Genomic DNA, 24,717 nt, shown 5'->3' with positions numbered 1-24,717 from the left:
AGCGGTTGGTGAAAACTGGGCAACACATCGACTCATGGCCAAAGTTGGAGATTCTCTTCAGGTCTCAGTTACACCATCAATCCCCTTCCATTACATTTAGCACATATCAGTTGTTTGCTGTGTATTATGCACTGAGCAACTTCCTAAATGTTGACTATAATGGAAATAGATTGAAGATAAACAGTCTGAAATTCTCTTCATTCCTGGCTCTCTGTCTTACTTTCTAAAGTGATTTAGGGGAAATTACTTAGCTTCTTTCTAATTTGTGAAAATAAGGTTATGACTCTTAACCTAAATATGAGGTTATACAGGAGACAGGGCTGGTGCAGTGTTCGTATCTAGTTGGTGCTCAACCAACAAAAGCTTTGTGCTTCACTGGAAAGAGCGTCTGTTTTCGTCACCTTGCCAATTCTACTCTTAAGGAAGGCAGGTGCCAGCTACAAAGAGATAATGGGACCGTAGGTTGTCTCCAGATGTCTTTATTTTAATAGCATTACTATACGTTGCAGTTTTATATAATTCACTTTCAATTACAGGAACCATTACGTAGAGCAGGCTAGCCAAGGGTTGGCAGGTACCTTGTGCCCAGGCCTTAAATGTAATAGCACTAATGGCTACTTCAGCTCCCCATTACTGTCTCCTTTTGATTTAGCAGCAGTGCTGTCCCCAGAGGTAGGGTGTTGATGCCATCTCATCGACTGGCTCATGGTTCATTTTGCCTGAGAACTGCCAGAAATCTTTTTTGTCTATTTTCTGGTGTTAGTCACAGCACTACAAGATATACTTTCCTGTTTGCTTTTCTTCTTTCTTTTTCTTTTCTTTTTTTTTTTTTTTTTGGCAAATTCTGTCACCAAACAAGAGTCGCTTTACAGAAACATCCCTTATATTCTATGGATTCTATTTTCATTAAGTCACCTGTGAATAATTATTTATTTAAAATATAAGAATGATTACTATATTTTGAAGAAAAAAAAACATATGCATAAAGCAACATCGATCTTTCTGATGTATTGTACAGAGAAATATATATATGTCAGGGTTGAGGGAATTGACATTTCCTTCCATTCTTCCTTCCTTTGTCCCTCCCTTCCAGCCTTCCTCGCTCCCCTTTTCTCTCCTGTATTCCTTCCACTTTCTTTTCTTCCCTTATTCTTCCTAATACTCCTGCTCTTTCTGTCCTCCTCCTATATTTTGTAACTGCTGAATTGGATGAACCCCCTCATCCTCTTCTTGTTACCAACAGTTTTATTCCACTCCATTCCTGCTAGTTCTACTTCGCAGCCCACTTGGAAGTGTCCTGGATTACCCATGTTCACATCCTCCCAATATTTCTAGATTTTTATCACATCCTCTGGTTGTCACTTAGTCAAGTAATAGGCATTTATCTCCTTTAATCTGGCCTCATAAATCAAACCTATTTTTTTTCCTCTAATCAATTTTTTATCATTTCCTAAACAGTTCCCAATTTATCTACTTCTCTCTGAAATGAATATGCCTCAGACTTCATGCAGGGATTCAAGGCGGAGATCTTGTTGGCTACATTTTGCCATAATTTCTTTCTGAACAGATAATTTATGGCCAAAAGGTGTCATATAGTTCTTTATTTTGCTAGTTTATAGCTTTGTCGATTCATGCAGACCAAGTACTTAATGAGATTCTCTAGAGTTGATTTAAAAATGTATTGTTTTCCAGGGGCCCAAGTATGTAAACTCTGATATAACGCTATTCATGACAATTGTACTTAAATTCAGTGTAACTAACTTTACTAATATAGAACACAGAATTGATAATGTCTACTCTCATGTAGGGGGACCAGACTAGGGTGAAGTGAGCAAAGTCCCAAGACACCTGCAAGACCCTGAAAATGAGTGCTTCTTTAAATGATGCCACCTATGTGCCCACTTGCTCAATGCTCCTTCCATGCAGATAAAATAAGTGTGAAAATACTATGAAAAATGTGAAGACATAGACAAATAGAAGGTATTGTCATCCCTGTTCTTCACCAGCTCGGCTCAGCTCAACAGTGGAATTATTATACATGGGAGCTCACTTCATGAGGGCCTTTGTTCTAGCCTCTTCCCTTAACTCTTCCAAGTTTTCTAGTGCGTTGGATATGCTGTTCCCTATACAGCCAGACACTCCCTTGCCAAAACTAACCCAGCAAACTATTCAAATGCAGACCTTATTATTTCTTTATTCTACCATTAAAATGGACTCAGGCAGATGCCCATTCCCTCTGAGCTCTGCTTGTCTGCTTTTTCGGAAAATAACAGGCTTATTAGATGAAACTGTATATGTTGTTGTGTTTACAAGGAAATACTAGCTTCATGTGTAATTCATGTCAGGTTACAAATTTGCAATTTCATTAAGGTGTGTTGTAGACATGTTGCCTTTCACTGCAGATGTTCTAGTACATGGTTTATAAAACTATTCTGGTCATGAACTTAAGTAAGAAATATAATTTTATTCATGACCCAGATCATACACTAAGGCACACAGAAACATAATTAGACAAAGATTTCTCAAACTAGTACAAACCCTTTCTTCTTGCAAAGCACTCGCCTATTTCTATTTCATTCTGTCCTATTTTGTACTATAAAATGGATTCCATTCAGTTCTTTTTAGCATACTCAATTCTATACTAGTCCATTTCACTTTCTTTCTTTTTTTTAAATAATTTTATTTTTTTAATGGGTGACATCAATAAATCAGGATACATATATTCAAAGATAACAAGTCCAGGTTATCTTGTCGTTCAATTATGTTGCATACCCATCACCCAAAGTCAGATTGTCCTCTGTCACCTTCTATCTAGTTTTCTTTGTGCCCCTCCCCCTCCCCTTTCCCTCTCCCTTTCCCCCCTCCCCCCATAACCACCACACTCTTATCAATGTCTCTTAGTTTCACTTTTATGTCCCACCTAGGTATGGAATAATGCAGTTCCTGGTTTTTTCTGATTTACTTATTTCACTTCATATCATGTTATCAAGATCCCACCATTTTGCTGTAAATGATCTGATGTCATCATTTCTTATGGCTGAGTAGTATTCCATAGTGATTATTCGTGAACTAGTTAAGTTCATATAGCTCTCCATTATTATGACACAATAATTTTGGAAAAGTAAAACACTGGAAAGTTGTGTTTTTCAGTGGAACTGGGTAATTTGCTGGGAACAGACCAATTATCCACCTTACTGGGGATATCCTTGTCCTGTGTGCACTGATATTTAACAGGTTGCCATGTCATTCAAGGAACAGGAGAATTCTGTACAAGGTAATGGAGCTTATACTGGGTGGAGAGCTCGTTTACTACAGTGAGGCATTGAGAAGAAGGCAATCTTCTAAGACCCAGGGAGGCATCTAGCATTTGGGAACTATCCAAACCAAAAGAAGAATCATGGTCATTGACAGGCAGGTACTAGAGGTAAATTATTGATTTAGATATAAAGGAAAAACTGGTTAAAAACTGGCTCCTAAGATCACAGTAGGGCTGGAAGAAAGGTTCATTCCATGCTATCTCATGCATCTGTTGACGGAAGTCTGTCCCTAAGATCTGCTTGATCCAGCTGCATGCAGATGCCACCAGATAGTCGAAGCTGTGAGCAAAACCAGTCTGAAGGTGCGAAGAAGGAGCGGTGCCTGGTGGGTCTTGGGAAGCAGACAGGACTCCGTCCCACTTTCGACTTGTCTTTGATGTTTACTGTTTTACTTTTTACATTTTGCCTGTGAATAGAGTAAGCTCTGAGTACCGCATTAGAATGTGTGCCTTATTTTTTTTAACTTATTTCATAAGTTCGCACTTTAAATTGCCCTAGTGTGGTATTTGCTTTGAGTTAAACTGTATTCTTTCCAGATCATTATCCAATTAATGACATTCCGGACTTTATTGTTAACAGGAAGAGTTATATTGTTTTTTTCCCCCCCTAGATTATGGATGGCTTAAGTATAACTCCTTTCTAAACAATTTCTGATTGAATGACTCATGTTTTTTATTTATTTATTTATTTATTTATTTATTTATTTATTTATATTTTTCTGAGGCTGGAAACGGGGAGGCAGTCAGACAGACTCCCGCATGTGCCTGACCAGGATCCACCCGGCATGCCCACAGGGGCGATGCTCTGCCCATCTGGGGCGTTGCTCTGTTGCAACCAGGACCATTCTAGCACCTGAGGCGGAGGCCATGGAACCATCCTCAGTGCCCGGGCCAACTTTGCTCCAATGGAGCCTTGCTGTGGGAGGGGAAGAGAGAGACAGAGAGGAAGGAGAGGGGGAGGGGTGGAGAAGCAGGTGGGCGCTTCTCCTATGTGCCCTGGCCTGGAATCGAACCCGGGACTCCTGCACGCCAGGCTGACGCTCTACCACTGAGCCAACCAGCCAGGGCCTAATGACTCATGTTTTTTATGTCTAGGAAAAATAGAAGCTCAAGAAGGTTTTTACTAACTTTAAGTCACAGAATAAAGTCCATGAAGAGAGAACTGTTGCCCAGGCTCTTTAACAAAGTGAAACTTAAGTTCATGTATAAACTTGCAGTACTAAGAACACATATCAAGGAGCACTACAAAGGTAAAAGGTTATAGAAAGGAAAAAATAAAAGCACAGAGTTGAGTGTCATTTTCTCTTGTACTATTTAGCAGTGTGATAGTAGCAAAATACTTTCATACACAATGCCTACATCTCAAAAAATATGAAAGTAAATAACTGATAAAATATGTAGAAAAATTACCTTTTCAAAATCCTATTTCAGACTTTCAAAGTGAGGTGCACAGGTTAGTGGTGAAGCTAGGATACCTTTTCCAAGTGGCATAGAATTGCAAAGGCTCATTTCTACCCTGGGTAACAAGCAATTAGCAGGAGCTTTCTGACTCACCATGATACTCTGAACTTCTAATTATTCCAGGTAATGGATGCAAGGACAGTGCATAACTGAAATTCAATAACACGAAAGGCTTAACCTTGGATTTCTAACCATGGATTTCAACCTCCTTTCCCACCAAACCTTTACATAAGCCAAAGGAAAATAGCTAAATTGCTTGTACATCATTTTACTACTCTCCCTTCCATCTCTCTCTCTCTCTCTCTCTCTCTCTCTCTCTCTCTCCTTCTTTGGTGATGCTGTTGATAAGGCATAAAATTATCAATATATGTTGGCAAAGGAGCTATGCCTTTCTTGTGAGTCAGATAAAACTTGAGTTAGTTTTTATGCTAATGGCAGTGAGGACACGTGGGTTTCAGGCAGACTCCAGATTCTACTGATTTTATAAACATGAAACAATATGCAGGGGGATCTTGGCCAACTTGCTCCGAGCTTCAGGAGCCCACAGTTGCAGGTTAGTTAGATAGGACATGTCTGGTGAGGTGAGAGAGAAGCTACCATGGGAAGCTCTAGCAGGTGCCAAGGTATACATCACATCTCTGGGGCCCACAGGGCATCCACCATGGGAATTGCTCACCTTTCTCAGAGAAGCTTACAGATAAGGATAAAGCTCTGAAAATGCTACTTCATAATAGAAATGCAAAATAAAATCACAATGAGATACCTGCTAGAATGGCTCTCATTAACAAATCAACAAACTTCAAGTGCTGGTGAGGGTGTGGGGAAAAGGGAACCTTCCTGCGCTGCTGGTGGGAATGCAGACTGGTATATAGCCACTGTGGAAAACAGTATGGAGTTTCCTCAAAAAATTAAAAATGGAACTGCCTTATGACCCAGCTATCCCACTTCTAGGAATATATCCTAAACATCTTAAAACACTAATTCAAAAGAAGATAGGTACCCCCGTGTTCATTGAAGTGTTCATTTATAATAGCCAAGATCTGGAAACATCTGAAATGTCCATCAGTGAATGAGTGGATGAAAAAGCTGTGGTACATATACACAATGGAATACCTTGCAGCCATAAAAAAAAAAAAAAAAAGGAAGGAAATCTTACCTTTTGCAACAGCATGGTTGGAACTGGCTAAGTGGAATAAGCCAGTTAGAGAAAGACAAATACTATAGGATTTCACTTACGTATGGAATCTAATTAACACAATGAACTGAGGAACAAAATAGAAACAGAGAAAGGGTTACAAGGAAGAGATAGCAGTCAGAAGGAGCGCAGAGAGGGGACTGGATCAAAGAAGGGGAAGGGATTAGCCAACAGACATTTACCTATACAGAACACATAGATACAGGCCACATGGTAACAGAGGGAAGGGGGGGGAGGTAGGGGGAGAGGGGTCAGAGAAGAAGAAATGGTGGTGGAAAGACTTTGCATGGGACAGGGGGGCACAATGAGGGGTGTAGATGGCATTATACTGAGTGGGACACTTGAAACCGTGTCAACACAGTAAGGTCTAAAATAAAGGGGCAAAATGGCATTTGTTATCCTTCTCACTGGCACAGAGGAATGGGAGGGTTCAACCTCCTGGCAGCAAGAATTTAGAGCAGGGGTAGTCAACCTTTTTATCTCTGTTAGTATCTCTGTTAGTAGTAACATTTTCTAGCCACCCACCGGTTCCACAGTAATGATGATTTATAAAGTAGGGAAGTAACTTTACTTTATAAAATTTATAAAGCAGAGTTACAGCAAGTTAAAGCATATAATAATAGTTACTTACCAAGTACTTTATGTCGAAATTTCGCTAAATTTGGTAGAATAAATCTTTATAAAACAACTTACTATAGTTAAATCTACCTTTTTATTTATATTTTATACTTTGGTTGCTCTGCTACCACCCACCATGAAAGTTGGAATGCCCACTATTGGGCAGTAGGGACCAGGTTGACTACCACTGAAAGGGAATGTCCCAAGGGGGCCCAGCATGTGCAAGCCAAGGTGGTATCATGGGAGCCACTGCACGACCTTTAGATGACAGAAGACCCATCTGGATGCCCATGTTTTGACAGTAAATAATCACACACACTCACACACACACACACACACACACACACACACACACACTTTCTCTTCTTTATACTCATACTTTGACACCATATATGGGGGCAGGGGGGGGGCTCGGGTTACAACACAGTTCTCTTCCTATGACAGTGACATAACCTAAATTTTGGTGTAAGTTGAAACACACCCTAGCCTAACACAAATTGGAACACTTGCGCTTTTAACGGACCCAGGGAGTGTAGGTAAGCGCACTGGGGGATGCCAACTCCCTCACTGCTAGTCCGCATTACTGTGTAATCTTCTGCCCCGTGCAACTAAACTAGTTTGCCCACCTCATCTGTACGTTTGAGACTATAAGCCGAAACACTCATGTCTAAATGTTTTTAAGTTTTTATGGGAGTGGGCATCGTAAACTTGAAACATCATATGTCGAGACTGTTGTAACCTGAAGACCCCCCCCCCCGTACCTATAATAAGAATGAATGTTTGTTTATTTAACAGGATATTGGTATTACTTTGAAAAGGTCGATGTAAGTATATATTCACCCATTTGATTTCTTCAGTGAGTTTTAACGAGATGGTTTTTCCCAAAAGAAATTGAGTCATAAAAAAATGACTTAGAGTGTTTTTGGAACACTGAGTAACAGATATATTTTTCATGATTTTATGTTAATTCATCAAAATGATTTCTATCTTCATTAATCAAAATGTGTTGATTAACTTTATGTCAAAATCATTTGGCTTTAAAAATTAAGAACGAGGCAGTTGGTATTGAATTGGGAGTTTGATTTAATCCAAGTTACTATAAAAACAATTCCAAATACCCAGACCAGATGCCATTTTTTTTTCTCCTGCTAATGACAAGCATTTGCATCCGAGGAGGGAACAATGAACCACTTTGCCAGTGTCTCCTGAATGGTTGGCCATCCAAGAAGTGTAAAGCCCAGAGCCACTCTTAAGAACAAACTGCTGTTACCTGTGAGAATACCATGTCAGGCAGCTTGTGTTCCTCAAGAAAAGCGATGCATGAAACCCTGTTGCCAACACAGAAGCTGACTTCTGTAGAGATGATTTAATAATCGGGGAGGCAGCATCCATCAGTGTAGTGGCTAGTTAAATTATTTCAATAAAGCAAATTTGAATATTCAAATACAGTGAAAAGATAATAGAAAAATAGGAGGAAAGTCACAATATTGCAGATTAGTGATGATCTTAGAACCTCTGGACTGTGTTCCAAAGTTCAGATTGTCCTAGAATCACTCTGGGCTTTCCAGTTCAACTCACGAGTCTACTTGATGAGCTTCTGAACTTCCCAAGAAACCGGCTCTTAAACCTTCTTCGCGTGCCAGTGCCATCGGACCTCATGTTATGGGGTTGCCAGTGATCTCACTTCATCTGCACAAAGTGATAAGCAAAGCTCTTTCACACCAGCCTGTTAGTGATTCATGTTTTCTGCCACTTAAGTTATTTTGGGGATACCTGAGGTGCTTCATGTGAAAAATGAAAGTGTTACTGGTGAGATTCCAGGCATGGTGATTCTTTGTTGGAAGGTCCTGGCTTTGGCTTAAATCCTCTTTGTGCCCTACACATAATACATCATTGGTTTCTTCCTCTTTTGCTTCCTCTCTTTTGTCCCTTCTTTATTTACTGCCGCCCCTACTGATCCACTGAAGTATTCCAGGCACGTGAATAAGTACTTGGGATAGAAGGGTAAATAAGACATGATCCTTTTTCTCAAGAACTCAGTTGCATACAGGAGATAGTTATGTCAATCAGCTCCTAAACCTTGAAAGAATCACAATTGGGCTAAACACATAACAGAACAAAGGGGGTCCATCTTGTCTGGTTGGGGGAAGGGGTTTGAGAATGACCCCACCCAAGGTAAAACACTTAAGCTGATTCATAAATGATGTATAACAATTTCTTGGGGGGGGGGGAAGCGGTTGGATAAATCAAGCCAGCATATGGCTACAGCAATAGTTCAGCATCCAGGACTTGAATCCAGGGTGTGAACACAGGTTGTCGGAAGGTGAGCCCAGAGAGTTTCTCAGGGAATTGGGAGAAACCTTTGCCTTGCTATGGTTGAGGGTTTCATTCTGCAGTCAGTGAGATAGCCCTGAAACTTGAAGCTGGAGAATGACTTATTCCAATTCCTCTGACAGCAAGGTAGACTGAGGGTAGATAAGAGGGAAAGAGAGGCTTTGAATTTTAGCAGCATTGTGTTAAGTAGATATCATAGCCCATCTCTGGTGCTGGAGTCTGGACACACCTTGGGAGCAAAGTATCCATAATATCTGTCTCGTTCTTATAACAACAATAACAGCAGTGAGATTGATTTATTTGTTTATTTGTTTTACTTGGTAGTGATCTTGGCACTTCACCTATTTTAAGTATTTCAACTCAACAATGCTGAGGTGTGACTTCTTTGTGCGTTTTATAGGTGCAGTAACTAAGGTGAAGAGGTGGCATCTGCCCAAAGCTCTGGAGCTACTGAAGTAGCAGGTGATGGTTTCACTGCAACCTGGTGGGATGGGAGTAAAAGAGAGTTTCAGAAGGTCATCTATGACCTTCGCGAGAACACAGCTAGGCCACAGTTGTTACAGCAACAAGAAATAGGAAAAGAAAATACAGGGAGAATCTGCTCTAGAATTATCGGAATCTGGAAGCCAGAGTCTTAGGGCCCCAGACACACAACTCCTCCCCCCTCCTTAGATAGTTCACTCTGCCTTATGCATTTGAATGGCTGAAACCAGCTGGTCAAGGTGCCATCCAGTGCCCAGTGGACAACCAGAGTGCTGCTGTGCCTTTTCCTTGATATCTTTTTCTTCTTGCTGCTGTAAGTGGCTGGTGGACAGCTTCTACTCCAGGACCTCAAATCTGTTTGTCTTGACTCATGTGCATTCAGCCTCCAAACGCCCAATAAGTCTATGCAAAGCCTCCTCCCAAATTTAGTTTGAAAGAGTCATAAAATAAAAATTGCCCTTCAGCATCCTGTAACCACAGGATACCTAGTGTGTTAGCAGTTAAAGTAGAAAGATGTTGTGATAGGCCAGATCTAAGGTGGCCACCAGATCCCATGCCCTGGGATCAAACCCCTTTCCCCTGAGTATGAGTAGAACTTGTATCTATGATAGGCTGTCATGACCATAACTGTGATGCTGTATATGGCAGAAGTGATTTTGTAGATGTAGTTGAGGTCCCTAATCAGTTGACCTTGAGTTCATCATAAAGAAGGCTACCTTAGGTAAGACTGACCTAATCCACTAATCCCTAAAAAGAGTTCAGAGAGATCTGAAAAATGAGAGAGATTTTCCTGCTGTCATTGAAGGAGCAAACTGCCATCTTGTACAGAGGCAAAGGCACTAAGAGCAACTTCTAGAAAGTAAGAGTGTTTCCTGTCCAACAGCTGGCAAGAAAACAGACATCTCAGTCTCAAAAACCACAAAGAAATGCATTCTCTGAACAACCGGTGGTCTCAGGAGAGGACCCAGAGCTTCAGATCTCATCATAACCCCAGTCAAAACTACCATTTAAACCCGAGCAGGGGGCGCAGCTAACACATAACCAGACTCTTTATCCACCGAGAGTGTGAAATCTTAAGTTTGTGTTGTTCCCAGTCACTGAGTGTGTGTTCATTTGCTATGCAGCAGTAGAAACCACAGCAGTTGCTCATTTCACAGGTCAGGGAGGTGCTGTTCTCAGTGATCAAACCAGCCCATTTGGCTCAACTGGCTTGTACTGTTGACCCTTCAAAAAACTTTTTATCTGTTTATGACTCTTTGTATAAATTTAATGTAACATGCCCTCAGTTATCTATAAAAGTTAACCTTTAACTCTTTGAGGCCATTTTGTGTTATTTAATGAATGCCTTTTCATTGTGTTGATGATCATTTTTCTTCTCAGTGTGGTCCTAGTAGCTGCAAGTCTTTTGTGGGTGTTTCATATAAAACATAAGCTTTATTACAATGCAAAACTTGATTCTAGTATGATATGAATATTATATAGCATTATAGTTGAAGTATTTCTGTTGAAAGCAAAGTTATTAAAAAGTGATTAAGTTAGAGTTGTTCGTAATTAAACTACAACATATAAGTAGCATGAATAATCGTCAAGTAAATTGATCTCTATTACTTTACATATCGTGTATTTCTTTTGTGCTATAAAATAAAAGAAAAAAAACAATGTTTATACGCTATTACAATGAGAAAGTATAACATATCAACTGTAATGAGGAACAATTTTTTTGTAAGGACTAATATTTGGACTAAAATCTGGCTCAATATGTATCTGCAACTAAGAATTCTATAAAGCAGGCCTAAAATCTGTAGAATTGCCCTGGGTCTAATGATCACATAAATAATCCTGTTTCAGGTTATTTCAGTCTTACATGATTTTATGATAAATGAATTACGCATCAGACAACTTTTTGTCTCTCATTACTTTCCTAGTATTGATTTAGAGAAAGATTACCTCTGGTGGAGTCATGGGAAAGGGCGCCATGTGGCTGCTGTTTTGTTTTTTATTAGATCTCAAACTGAACTATCTACTTTATCTAAATCAGCTTCACACATATGAACATTGGCATCCATCATTGGCGATTCATTTCGCTTTGCTTGGTTATTAAGATGGCTGCATCTCAGTGTTGCCCCTCACTTTAAGTAATTACATGTGAAGCCAAAAAAATAAATAAATAAATAAAAAGGATGTTCCAGGGATGGATTCGAGACGGGAGCTAGGACACAGAGCGATGCATGGATGTACGGAGAGGTTCCCAGTACTGTCTCCAGTTATGTTGGCATCTGAAGCTCCCCGGTGAGAGGAAGTTACAGCGAATGCTGGGAGTGAATCATCAAAAGCACAGAATGGAAATTTGTAGGCACTCACCGCAATTTAAAACTATCTTACTTCTAGTTGAAGAAAAAACTTTCTAGAGAAGTTGGAGAAACTGATGGAGCTCCTGTCTATTCTTAACCACGTCGAGTTTAGAAAATGTGTGACTCTCGGCTAATTTTTAAGAAGCTGGGGAAATGTCTCCCTGAAGGCTGTTACTTGCTGAGTGAGAGTGTGTGAGCAATTAATGCAGTGTTTCTCACGGTGCAGTCCAGAGGAGTCCTGCATTAGAATATTTGATAAAGTGGAGATTCATAGGCTCTATCAAGATCCACTAAATCAGGATCTTTGGGAAAGACCTAAGGATTCATTTCTGAGAAGCTGTCTAGGAGGTTCTAATGTGCATTAAATTTTAAACACCACCAGTAAATATATTTTTTTTTCAATTTTTTTAAATTAAATTTTATTTTTTTATTTATTCATTTTGGAAAGGAGAGAGAGAGGAAGAGAGGGAGAGAGGGAGAGAGAGAGAGAGAAGGAGGAGGAGCAGGAAGCATCAACTCCCATATGTGCCTTGACCAGGCAAGCCCAGGGTTTCGAACCGGCAACCTCAGCATTTCCAGGTTGACACTTTATCCACTGTGCCACTACAGGTCAGGCCATACCACCAGTAAATATATATGTATTTATTTTACATATGTATTTATGTAAAAAAGTTCAAGAAAATTCTCTGTTCTCTCTTGCCAATGCTGGATAATATTTCTCTTATTTTTAACCCCTCCCCCCACTTTAACTTTAATAGTATGAATGCACTAAAGGAGCTGATGTGTTTTGCGGTTACTGCCTATTACCTTTGGATTTTTCTTTTTGTGTGTGTGTGACAGAGACAGAGAGTCAGAGAGAGGGACAGTTAGGGACAGACAGACAGGAAGAGAGAGAGATAAGAAGCATCAATTCTTCATTGTGGCATCTTAGTTGTTTATTGATTGCTTTCTCATATGTGCCTTGACCGGGGCGGGGGGGGGGGCTATAGCAGACCAAGGGACCCCTTGCTCGAGCCAGCCACCTTGGGCTCAACCTGATGAGACTCGGTGAGCCTTGCTCAAATGAGATGAGCCCGCGCTCAAGCCAGTATAACCTCGAGGTCTCAAACCTGGGTCCTCTGCGTGCCAGTCTGACGCTCTATCCACTGTGCCACTGCCTGGTCAGGCTATTGTCTCTGAATTTAACTTCCTTTTCCACTGAGCAGGTTGCTTTTGCTCTTCATCCTGGAGACAAGTTTGCCTAGTGTTGCTTTCTTACCATTGAGGATATGTCTAGTCAGGGAATGTTGAGTGTGATACCTAGCTGGCTGGTGAGACTGCTGGAGCAACGGCACATGTCCTTGGATATGAATTTTCTTAGCAGAGGAGAGAACTCTGAAAATCCAGTTGAACTTGAGTCGAGTCTGTAGTCTGATGCTACCCTGATACCTCATTGTATCTGTTTACCCTGTGAAATGTTTTGGAATGCAAGGTGACCAGGATGTTCTCAAAAAACAGTGTCCCTGAATGTTATTCCAATGATATTTACATTTTTTTTCTTTGCAACAGGAATGCCTAGATTCCCATTTTACTTCAGAAGAGTGATTTAAAAGTTAAGTCATTAAAATGAATAAAATTTCCCATATTACTGGTGTTGAAGATGGTGATGAACTTGATGGGTGGATGTGAGCATTGTGTTTTCTTTAGAATCCCAATGTAATTGAAAATACCGTGTTCCTTCCTATCCATGAGGTAGCTGGGAATAATAATGGCATTTAGCTAATTGAGTTGTTCCATGGATTTATTGGTATAATTCATATAAAGCATTTAGAACAGTGTGTGATGTGTAGCAAGGGTTCAATAAGTGATAGCAGTAATAGGTACCATTTATTGAGCATTTACAACGTGACAGCCTCTGTTCTAAGTGCTTTGCATGAATCATCTCAGCAATCTGCTCAAGTCGTGAAGCTCTAAAGTAACGGACTGAAAATTTGAACACAAGCAAGCTCCTAACCTCTGCCTTGTCTGCCACTTTCATAAATGGGGGTCATTATTTCTTCACATTATTATGGAAGTACATTTCTCACTTGATGCCTTACTGCTTGCTTTTATTTTGAAGTTCATTTTGAAGGGCCAAATACTCTCCCTACTCATTCAAACAGAGGATGTAGCCAGGCTTCCCTTGGATCCAACAAATGCCAAAGAAGCAAAGAAGCGGAATGAGTTAGAAGCAGGCAACTGATGCTCGTTTTGCATCAGAATGGGAGGTGGAGGGAAGAAACTTCACAGGGGCATCAGAACACGCGATCTGGCTGGCTTTGAGAGTTTTCCGGGCTCTGGGTGAATTCTCTGGCAAGTCTAGTCTAATTTTCCAATGCTCCCATAATGTAGACTGCTCTTGCTATGAAAAAAGAAATTTTTTTTTGCCACCTAATATCTGTGTGGTTTTGTTCTCCTACTTCCCACTGCCACTCAGCCTGCATGGGGTCTCCCGCTCTCGTGGAATTCCCCACACTCCCTCAAAGCCTGTTTGGCCAGATGCTGCTGAGGAGATTAGTTGTTTGCAATTATAACTGAATCTCTGTCCGATCCGAATCTCTGGAGTGAGACCTGTGTTTAAATCCTGGTTGGGTGTTTTGTGATATAGTCCACTCACCCTCTGTTCCTCAATTTCCCCTTAACAGTGGAGCTAATAATGGTAACTGTCTCGTAGGTTGTATAAGAGGATGCAGTGAAAGAAATAAAGTATTTAAATCACTAATGTGCCAACCAGTAATGACCCTATAAATGTTAGGTATTACCATCTAAATTCAGTTTTCATAGATTTGAAGTTTTGCAAAGACTGGAGACAGGATTTTTATTCCCCACGCCACCTTGTATGGTACCCGGACCATAAATCTAACAAATGAATAAATGATAAATAATCAAAAAGAAATAAGTAAAATGAAGTTTAGTTTTTGACCAGACCAACAACCTGAGGCTCTGAGACTAGGGGGAGAAGAAAGCCCCCCACCCTGCCACCTGCACTTTCGTCACCACCCACCCCACCCCCACCTCCATTAGTACCATCTCCATCCAACCTGGAATCAAAAGAGCAGCAAAAACCACACTCTACACACCCTGCCTCCACCATCAAAGGGCAGCTTCAGCTCTCATATTGGAAGAAAGCATTGTTTTCCTTCCAGAAAGCCATATTGCTGAAAACAAAGCCAAAATGGGCTGACTCCTGCCAGTAACTGGTGATCTTGAATAAACTTCACTTTAGGGATAAGCTCTGAAGTGCAAGAATAAGAGTGTCTATAATTAGGTGTGCTCATTTTTCTGGGGACAGCCCAAGAAAGCCTTCCTGTGGCCGCAGAGCCTCTGTGAGTCCCCAAAGCTGCTTTGTCAAACTGTCTTTTAAACAGCAAGACCCGGACCTGCCTCTAACCCTCCTCATTAGTTTCTCTGGTCTCGGGAACAGGTCTCAGTAGCCACTTTTGGAGGACTGGTTTTTGGCAGACTGTCGTAAGAGCATCCTCCTTCTCTCCCCACTGCCTAGTACTTACCCCTTCCGCATTACCCCACCACCACCACCACCACCATTGCAGGGATGCAGAAATTTCCTGCATCTAAAATCACACAATCCACAGAGGGATTGCCAAACCATATTTTGGAACGTCACAATACAGTGCTCGTTGCTTATCCCACTGATGTTTGTACGTTAGTGAAGGGAAGCACTTATCAGGAACTTACTGGAAATCTGGCCACTGTGACATCCTTCACATGTGAACTCTCCTGATAGTCAGTGTACTGTATAGCTAAGTGGCTTCTGATGCTTTGGGAAATGGGGCAATTCACTGCTTCTTCCCAAGCCTCTGTTTCTTCATCTATAACAGGGGTCGGGAACCTTTTTGGCTGAGAGAGCCATGAAAGCCACATATTTTAAAATGTAATTCCCTGAGAGCCATATAACGACCCGTGTATGTTAAATGTTATCCAATAAAAATTTGATGTTGTCCCGGAGGACAGCTGCAATTGGCTCTAGTCACCCGCAACCATGAACATGAGTGGTAGGAAATGAACAAATTGTAATACACGAGAATGTTTTATATTTTTAATGTTATTATTTTTTTAATTAAAGATTTGTCTGCGAGCCAGATGCAGCCATCAAAAGAGCCACATCTGGCTAGGAGCCATAGGTTCCCAACTCATGATCTATAAGATAAGCATTAAAATCTTTATCTTCCTGAGTGGCTGCGAGGCTGGGCCAGTTGGTGAGTTGAGCCCAGTACTTGGCAGAGTCCATATTCTAATGAAGTTCAGGCATCATTTACAAACTTCAGAGCACACAATCCTCACAACACCTTCAGGGGAGTCTACCGGCCCCATTTTGAAGACCAGATAACTGAGGTTTAGAAAGTTTAAGTAACTTGAATAAGGTGAAAGATCTGGTCTCTTTTCTCTGTTGGTCACTCTAGTATTTGTCCCATAAAAGGGAATGCCAGGCACTAGGCAAGAGAATAAATTGGATTAGTGCTTTAATTTGATGCTAAGCTATGACAGCGAGCTATGAGTTATTGACAAAGTCATTTTGCCTACTAAGTCTGCAGTGGTCTTTCAGAGGAAAATCAAAGGACGGGAGTGCGTGCTCTCCCAGGTCCCTATCATCCTCCCCACCAGCGGGGTTCAGGTCCCTGTCATCCTCCCCCCAGTGGGGTTCAGGTGTTTGGTACAAGGAGACCTTCCCTGATGCATTCCTTGTATTGATTTCCTCAGTCATATTGTCAGGAACTGCCAAGTTATCCTCACATTAAATGCTGAGAGCAGAACACAGCCAACATGTTCCAGAGGGTGGTGCACATGGCTCGCCTTCAAGAGGGTGTCAGGAACAGGCCATGCCATTGAGTAGGCTTCCTCGGCCTGGAGCCTCTGAAGAAGGAGGGCAGAAACACCAGCAGGACCCTTGGCCAGACATGGCACCCAAGGTAACAGGGGACGAGGTCCTGGCAGGTGAGCGAGAGAGCAGCAGGCTTTTTGGGCTAGGTGACAGTAGCAGTTACATTGTTCATGCAACAACTAGTCCCTGCCTCTTATATTCCAGGCACTATGCTAAATTCAAGGCTACTCCAGTAAAGAGGATGGACAAAACTCTCTGCCTTCCTAGGCAGAAGGTTGTGTTCTAACAGGAGAAGATATTAGATAAAGAAACAAATAGACACAGGGGTGGTGACAGTGCTCTGGAGAAAAACACTGCTTGTTGAAAGGGGGGGTGAGACCAGGGTCCCATCTGGGGGAGGCATTGTGTTCTCACAGTGAGGTCAGTAATGGCCTTGCTGTGATGGGGATTTTGGAGCCAAAACCTAAATAAAGTCACTTATTCATGGAATGATCTGGAAATAGACACTCTAATAGAGGGAACAAAAGCCTGAGCTTACGACGTAAACCATCCGAAAGGAAACCCCACATGCCCCGGTAGGAACAATTCCGCTCCACAGGAACTCATAACTCACATCCAGACCGAGTGGATGTCAGACTATTCTGGACTTTTCACTAGCAACACGCTCACACCCAGTTCTCGGTCCAACAACATTGACTTTATTTTGTTTTTTAAAAAATTGTGTACATCTTAAGGTGTACAATATGACATTTGGATATACATTTACATAGACAATGTTTACAATAGTCAAGCTAAGTAACATGTCAATCTCCTCACATGGTTAATTACCTTTTCCTTGGTCATCAAAGCCCCAGAAATCTACTGTCTTAAAAAATTTTAAGACTACACTACAGTATTATTAACTGTGGTCAGCATGCTACACTTTAAATCTCTGGAATTTATTCCTCCTACATAATCACAGCTTTGCACACCTTGACCAACATCTCCCCATCTGTCCCATCATCCTGCCCTTGGGAACCACCATTCTACTCTCTGCATCTATGAATTCAACTTGTTTAGATTCAACATGTACGTAAGATCATGGAGTATTTTTCTTTCAGTGTCTGGCCTATTTTTCTTAGCATTATGCCTTCCAGGTTCATCTATATTGTCAAAAGTGGCAGGATTTCCTTATTTTTAAAGACTGAATACTATTCCTGTGTTTGTATGTGTCTGTGTGTGTGTGTGTATCACAATTTCTTTATCTGTTCATCCATCGACAAATTGTTTCTATCGTTGCTATTATGAATAGTGATATAACAAACGTGAAAGTGCAGATGTCTCATCGAAGTGCTGATTTCATGTCCTTCGGATATCTACCCAGAATAAGGTTTGCTGAATTTTGTGGTAATTCTGTTTATAATTTATTCAGGAAACTTCATACTCTTTTTCACAATGGGGGTACTAACTTAGATTCCCACTGACAGTTCATAGAAGTTCCCTTCCACCTATATTCTCACCAACATTTACCTTTTATATATTTTTTCTTTTTATTGAATTTCTTGGGGTGACACTGGTTAATAAGTTTATGGGTTTATTTCTATGATACACATTCTTCATATTGCAATGTGTGCCCACCACCCAAAGTCAGATCATCTTCTGTCACCTAGCCAATGCAATAGATGTGACATGATATCTCATGGGGGTTTTGATTTATATTTTCCTGATGATTAATGGTATTGAGTACCTTTTCACATACTTTTTGGCTGTTTGTCTTCTTGGGAAAAGTCTATTCATAACCTTTAACCATTTTTAAATCAAGTTATTGATTTTTTTTTGCTATTGATTTTTTTTTTTTTACAGGGATAGAGAGAGAGTCAGAGAGAGGGATAGATAGGGACAGACAGATAGGAACAAAGAGAGATGAGAAGCATCAATCATCAGTTTCTCATTGTGACACCTTAGTTGTTCACTGATTGCTTTCTCATATGTGCCTTGACCGCGGGCCTTCAGCAGACCAAGTAACCCCTTGCTTGAGCCAGCGACCTTGGGTCCAAGCTTGTGAGATTTTTGCTCAAACCAGATGAGCCTGCACTCAAGCTGGTGACCTCGGGGTCTCGAACCTTGATCCTTCTGCATCCCAGTCCGATGCGTTATCCACTGCGCCACCGCCTGGTCAGGCTGCTATTTATTTTTTACTATTGATTTATATGAGTTTCTTATATATTTTGGATATTTATCACTTATCAAATATATGGCTTTAAAATATTTTCTCCCATTCTACAAGTTTCTTTTTCATTTTGTTGATAATTTTCTTTGCTGTACAGAAGTTTTTTAGTTTGATGTAGCCCAACTTGTTTATTTTTGCTTTTGTTGCCAGGACATCAACTTTAAACATAAATATAAAGGACCTGATCATTAACTTTCATTTATGGGACAAGTTCAAGGGCTCTTTTGGGTAGAAAAACAGAAAAATTCCTTCTGGAGAATACAGGTTGATGTGCATTTAAGCAACAATAATCCAGTGATTAAGCAGGCAGAAAGATCCATGAATTTAGTTAACTACTAGTTTGTAATCTTCTCATGTTATAAAGTTACAGGGGTTAATGGATTAATTAGAATGTCACAAAACAGTTTGGTAGGATCATTTTGGTTATAACCTTCATTCCTGGGCTGACAAATGTTTGTGCCTGGGCTTGGCTATTTAATGCAGTTAAAGCTGTGTGCAGTAATGGGAAGGAGAAAGGGCGTGGAGGTGAACAAATCAGTGTTTGAATCTTGATCCCATTACTCACCAGCAGCAGGACCTTGAGGCTACTAGTTAAACTCTCCGATCTGTTTCTCTGTAAATCCTATCTAATTATACTGTATCTAATTTCAGAGAGGCTAAAAGGGAAAAGCATTCTATGTAAAGCATCTAATATGTGGTAATTAACTGATGTTGACTATTGTTATACAACAAGTATGTATACTATCAGTCTAAGAAGTGTGACGTGCCCTGTGTGGAGGCATGGGGGTCCCATAAAGGAAAGGAAGGCATGATTCCCTTACGTATGAATAATTGCACCCAAGTAGCTATCATATAATGTATCATAAGACAAAAAAGTACTATAAGAAAAGAAGAAGAAGAAGAAGAAGAAGAAGAAGAAGAAGAAGAAGAAGAAGAAGAAGAAGAAGAGATTTTCTCCAAATCAGCTTCAAGAAGTTTCATGGAATAGTTTTCAGAATTTGTGAGGCAGATATGATGTGCAAAAGATTTTTCAAATAGACAGAGTGTTTTGAATAAAGCCTGGAGATGTAGGAGCTCAGAATGAGTGTGGGGGAGGCGGAGGAGCTGTCAGGTGGAGTAGATGGACAGAAGTAGGGCCAATGAGGCGCCACCCTCCAGCAGACATCAGATGATGGACAGACCAGGATGCTCTTTGGAGGAGCTTAGCTTTTACTCAGTAAGGAAAGAGGAAGCCATGAAAAGCTTTTGATTAAGGGAATAATAATATAAGGGCTGCATCTCAGAGTAATTACTCTGACAACTCTGTGTGGCATCAATACAATATGGAAACACTTGTAATAAAAACGAGAGCTAGTAGTGACTGAGCACTCACTCTGCTCTGAAAGTATTGCTCAGTTACCTCAGCAGTTTTAATGCACCGAATACTATGATTGTGCCCCGTGTTACAGGTGAGGGCATTAAAGGCATAGAGTGGTTGGGTAACTTACCCAAGGTCACACAGCTCATAAGAGGTCCTAGACCTGAATCCAGGCATCCTGGCTCCGGAGTTCATACTCTGAAACCACTATACTCCCCTGCCTCAAAAGCTAGCCAGACATTAGGGATGCTTATATTCCAGCCTGCTCTACCTTGACCCGATCTTTCTTGGTCCTCAATTTGCTCATCTATGAAATAAAAGACTTGAATTTGCTTTCTGAGATTCTTTCTAACACTTTTTTTTTAATTCTATATTGTAATATGGGCCTGATCTATTTGGACAACAGTGGAGCGGGGGTGGGGGGCAGTGATGAATGATTGTGAAAGATAGAACTATAACTGCAAGGAAACTTTTGTTACTGAATTTTTTCCTTCAAAAATTTTCTGTGCCTCCAAATTTACTTAGATCAGGTTTTTTTTAAAAGCGCAGGTGGTACACACTGAAAATAATATATAGAGAGGTGTGTTGAATAGAAGTGAATTAATGCCTAAGGTAGCTGCTAAACTCTAAAATTTCCAAATATTAGGAATACTTATTAGTTTAGTATACCTATTATTTGAAACTAAATGCTAGTCACTATTCACACCAGAATATTAGTTCACAATGACTCAAGACGGTGCCTTGGGATAAGGCAACTCATTGAAAAGAAGTAAGTCAATACTGCACAGCACCCTTGAGCCTCATTTCTCTCTGCTCTCGTCTAGTTGGGACAAAACACACACTTGACTCTTCCTGTCTAGTGAACAGTGTGTCTGAAGCAGCCGAATGCAAGCTGATACTCCGCCCCTCGGCATTTTCAGGTTTATTTCAAGATGCGGTGCTCTGGTCCCTGTCTGCTGCAGGAGTTCAGCCTTGGGTAGTTTCCGTTTCCAAGGCAACTGACCAGCCCAACAAAGCCACCAGCAGCCCGGGGTATGGGCTGACTGGACCGGGGGCCACCTAGCCGTCCCTGCCACACATCACGTTTCCTGGAGTCCTTCTGCTGACCTCCCGGGTCTTCGGGTGATCTGCGTGTTACTTCATGCGTGGCTGTCTCTCTGTGTAAGAGTGATGAAACCCCCAGGAAGCGAATAATTCTGACAGGCTGATTTTATCCGGCTGCCACTTCTGCTGGCCTCTGCTACCGTGGACAGGATGAATGCATTTGCTCTCACTCACACCCTTCTTCTCAGCCTCTCCATCTCGTCTCCTTTCCCTTTCCCTCTCTCTCGCTCTCTCTCTCTCTCTCTCTCTCTCCCCCCTCTCTCTCTCTCTCTCTTGCTAGCTCGCTCGCTCTCACTCTCTCCTCCCCTATTCCTCTGGCAGAAGCCTTCTTAATGTAGTTTAATGGCTTTACAAAGAAAGCCAGGCAGACAAGCACTTCTCACTGGCTGTTGTCGGACCATGCCCTAGCTGACCATGAACTTGGAAGGGCTTGAGATGATAGCAGTTCTGATCGTCATTGTGCTTTTTGTTAAATTGTTGGAACAGTTTGGGCTGATTGAAGCAGGTTTAGAAGGTAAGGGAGTGCTTTTTAGTGACTTCTAAAAATTCTCTGTTTTGCAATAAAAAATTTCTGAAGGGAATGGAAGAGGCACCTGAGAGGGAATCAGAGAAATGTATCTCTGGGGTGGACATGAAACCAGGCAGGTATTTCAATGCAGAAATGATTAATATAAGATAAACTTTTTGTAAGTTTCAGTAATGGTTTCACAACTAAAGAACCTTAAACCTATGAGCAGCACTTTAAATCAAAACGTTCGAGCCAAAACTGAGGAAATGAAAGGTTTATAACTGGTATGTCTGCTTATCTTGAGAGCATTTAGTCCATATTGACCTTAGATTATTTTATCTTTATTATCCCCTTTTATTGTCTCAGCAAATTTTATTTGGACATGTTGTGAGGTTCCTCTGTTTGTTCCTATGCAAATGCATTCATCAATTGGCAATGGATACACATTTATTATAATTGTCTTATGGTTTAAGATCGGAGCCTACGAATGACAAGCTTTTTGTAAGGCTGTCTTGAGAAGTATTTACAATATTACCTATGTTCTAGCCCAGCGGAGAGTTTATGGGGCAGAGTCCCTGACTCAGACAGAGCTTAGCGCAGAAGCCAAACAGCAAAATGTTTTGGGAGTGTTGCTGTCTGTTTCTCAGAGGCTCGTTCTCCTGTCCTCCTCTACAAACATCATTTGCTTTAAAAAATAAGATGTGCACTTGCCTGTATCTTTCCCTGCATTAAAGGCTTCTTTAAGAAGCTGAGGGAATTGATATTCTTGTTTTCTCACTGCTCTAAGCCCATTTGAGAGTGTGTTTGCATACAACCGACCGTGGTCCCTCTGAAGTTGTCAGAGCAATTTTTAAATGCACCCCTTAGGTGATGTTTGATGTAGTTACGCTGGGATATTCCTCTTGCTTTAAATTTGAAACTTGAGGACAGATCCAAATATGTTATAAGTGTTTTACATCCACAGCTAATCCAGCCCTCCAGAGGATGGCTGCCACATGTGGCATGAATAAGATTGCATTTACAAATAGCAAACATCAAATTATAGTAAGTGTGTCACTCTGATGGAGGTTATCAGAAACCTCCATCTGTAACTCATTGTGGGGAGGCATGGGGAAAAGCAGGGATTGCTAGAGCAATTTCAAGTTAAGTTTTCCCAGCCCTCTCTGACTGGAAACATTTGTAGTTCTAAAAAGAGGATAAAATTCTAAATTCTTGAAGTGTGACTGCTCTTTGAAACTGATTGTATATTGTGTATTGTCATGGCACTAGTAACTTGGTTTGGCATCTCTGTTTACTAGGGTGTGTGTTTTACTTGGCAGATATGATCGGAACCTCCTGCTTGAATGCCCTGGTTTTCATTGTCTGAGACTGACAGCTGCATGGAGTAGTGTCAGTATCCTAGATATATGGAGGGAGTTGTTTTACCCAATTTCATGCATGATGTGTGGTCCGTCTTTAAACTCTTTTGTTGAGGGCTTTTATTCCGGGTTTTGTGGTGACTCCTACTCTAGTATCAGTTCAGTTTCAGTGACAAAAACATTTACTCTTTCAAATGCATTTCTTTTCTCTAAGGGCTACTAACCTTTATAATTTTTTTTTCCTTTCTCTTATACCTTGTACTTCAAACTGCTGATTTTTATGAACAGTTTGTCTCTTGTATTTCATATTTTACAGTATCATTATTTTTCAAGCCAGCACTGTGTACTGATACTGTAGAGAGAATGAGTGTTCTTTAAACTTCAACATCACTCCATTCCGTATTCCAGTGCTTTCAGAAAGTGTTTCTAAATAGTAAAATGTTGATATCCTTTTTTAAAAGAGAAATCGCATTTCATGTATAAATGTTTGATAGAGACAGAGAACCAGAGTGCCTTCCGTCCTGAAGTTTGTGTAAGACTTTACTTCTAAAGTGAACACTAGTATCAGAAAAAAAAAACAAAAAAAAATAACAATCCTTTAAAACTCCATTGAATCTGGCTGCCTACTTTGCTTCCTGGGTGTAGAACATGAAGGAATAGACTGCATTGTTCTAGTTCATTGAACATCGCTTGAGTCAATAGGTGAGCATGTGCACAACTCTGAAGTTGTAGCCTAATTGTAGTTAATGAAAAGGAAAACCATGAACTATCAAAATAGCATCTTCAGAGATGTTCTGAAGCTTTTTTGAAAACAAACTCGGATGCTCGTTTTATTCAGATTCATTTCCCCACAGGAGTTCCCTCCCTCCCCCACCATTTTACATTCCTAAGTTGGGGGGCCATACTGAAATTTCTTCCAGCCTTTCATGTTTGTCTGCTCCAGTGTTCTGGTGAAGAGATTTGAGTATTAGGTAGAAAATTTGGACCTAGTTTAAAGCCTTATAAGGACTGTTTTGACAATTTATTTCCTAAACAATTAAACATTTTCATCTAACTTTAAAGTTGCTTTACAGTGTAGTTATTATTGCAAGTATAGTTTTTCTTTTTGTATTATTCTATGTGCAATATGCATTATGTTCTCAAGGACATATATGATACTATGTTTGCCTAATGTAATGATCTTGCTTTAAATATATAGAGAATAAATACACTTCAGAGTAAATTAATAACTTTAAAGTCTGACATTTTTGTTTGCTTATCTTTGAGTAATTGAGCTCCCATTCTTTGCCGAAGACTGGGAAGTGGGTCCTGGATGTCCTGGTCCCTTTTGTCCTACACTAGGTCTGACCTGCGTAAACACACAGTGCTATGCATGGCATATTTTCCTAAACGAAAAGAGTTGCGTTTAGTGGGTGACATTCTTGAACATGGGAAAATAAAAACAATGACAGGAGCATAGCTTCTTCAGGCCTCTTCTGCCATGCTCTCACTTTCTAAGCTTGGTAAGCCACTTTCCCTCTTTTGTGGTCTGAAATGAGAAAACTGGGCTTGATAATCTCCATGGA

At 40.6% G+C, this 24,717-nt stretch overlaps 1 protein-coding gene across 4 annotated transcripts in view; it reads left to right on the top strand.

Annotated features, from left to right (window-relative positions):
* KCNIP4 (potassium voltage-gated channel interacting protein 4) overlaps positions 1-24,717 on the top strand; it is a 1,008,442-nt gene that overhangs the window by 545,386 nt on the left and 438,339 nt on the right. Inside the window, exon 1 of one of the 4 annotated variants that reach the window (XM_066385218.1) lies at positions 21,697-21,800. The exons of the other annotated variants lie outside the window; for them this stretch is intronic. Within the exon in view, the coding sequence (XP_066241315.1) occupies positions 21,701-21,800 (100 nt within the window). The 5' untranslated portion in view covers positions 21,697-21,700. Of the gene's footprint in view, positions 1-21,696; positions 21,801-24,717 lie in introns of those variants that run through there. 4 annotated transcript variants of the gene reach the window in all.

Source organism: Saccopteryx leptura, chromosome 5 (assembly GCF_036850995.1).
Source record: "Saccopteryx leptura isolate mSacLep1 chromosome 5, mSacLep1_pri_phased_curated, whole genome shotgun sequence".
NCBI classification, from domain to species: domain Eukaryota; kingdom Metazoa; phylum Chordata; class Mammalia; order Chiroptera; family Emballonuridae; genus Saccopteryx; species Saccopteryx leptura.
The sequence above is the reverse complement of the archived record's forward strand: the minus strand, read 5'-3'. Positions and strand labels throughout refer to the sequence as shown.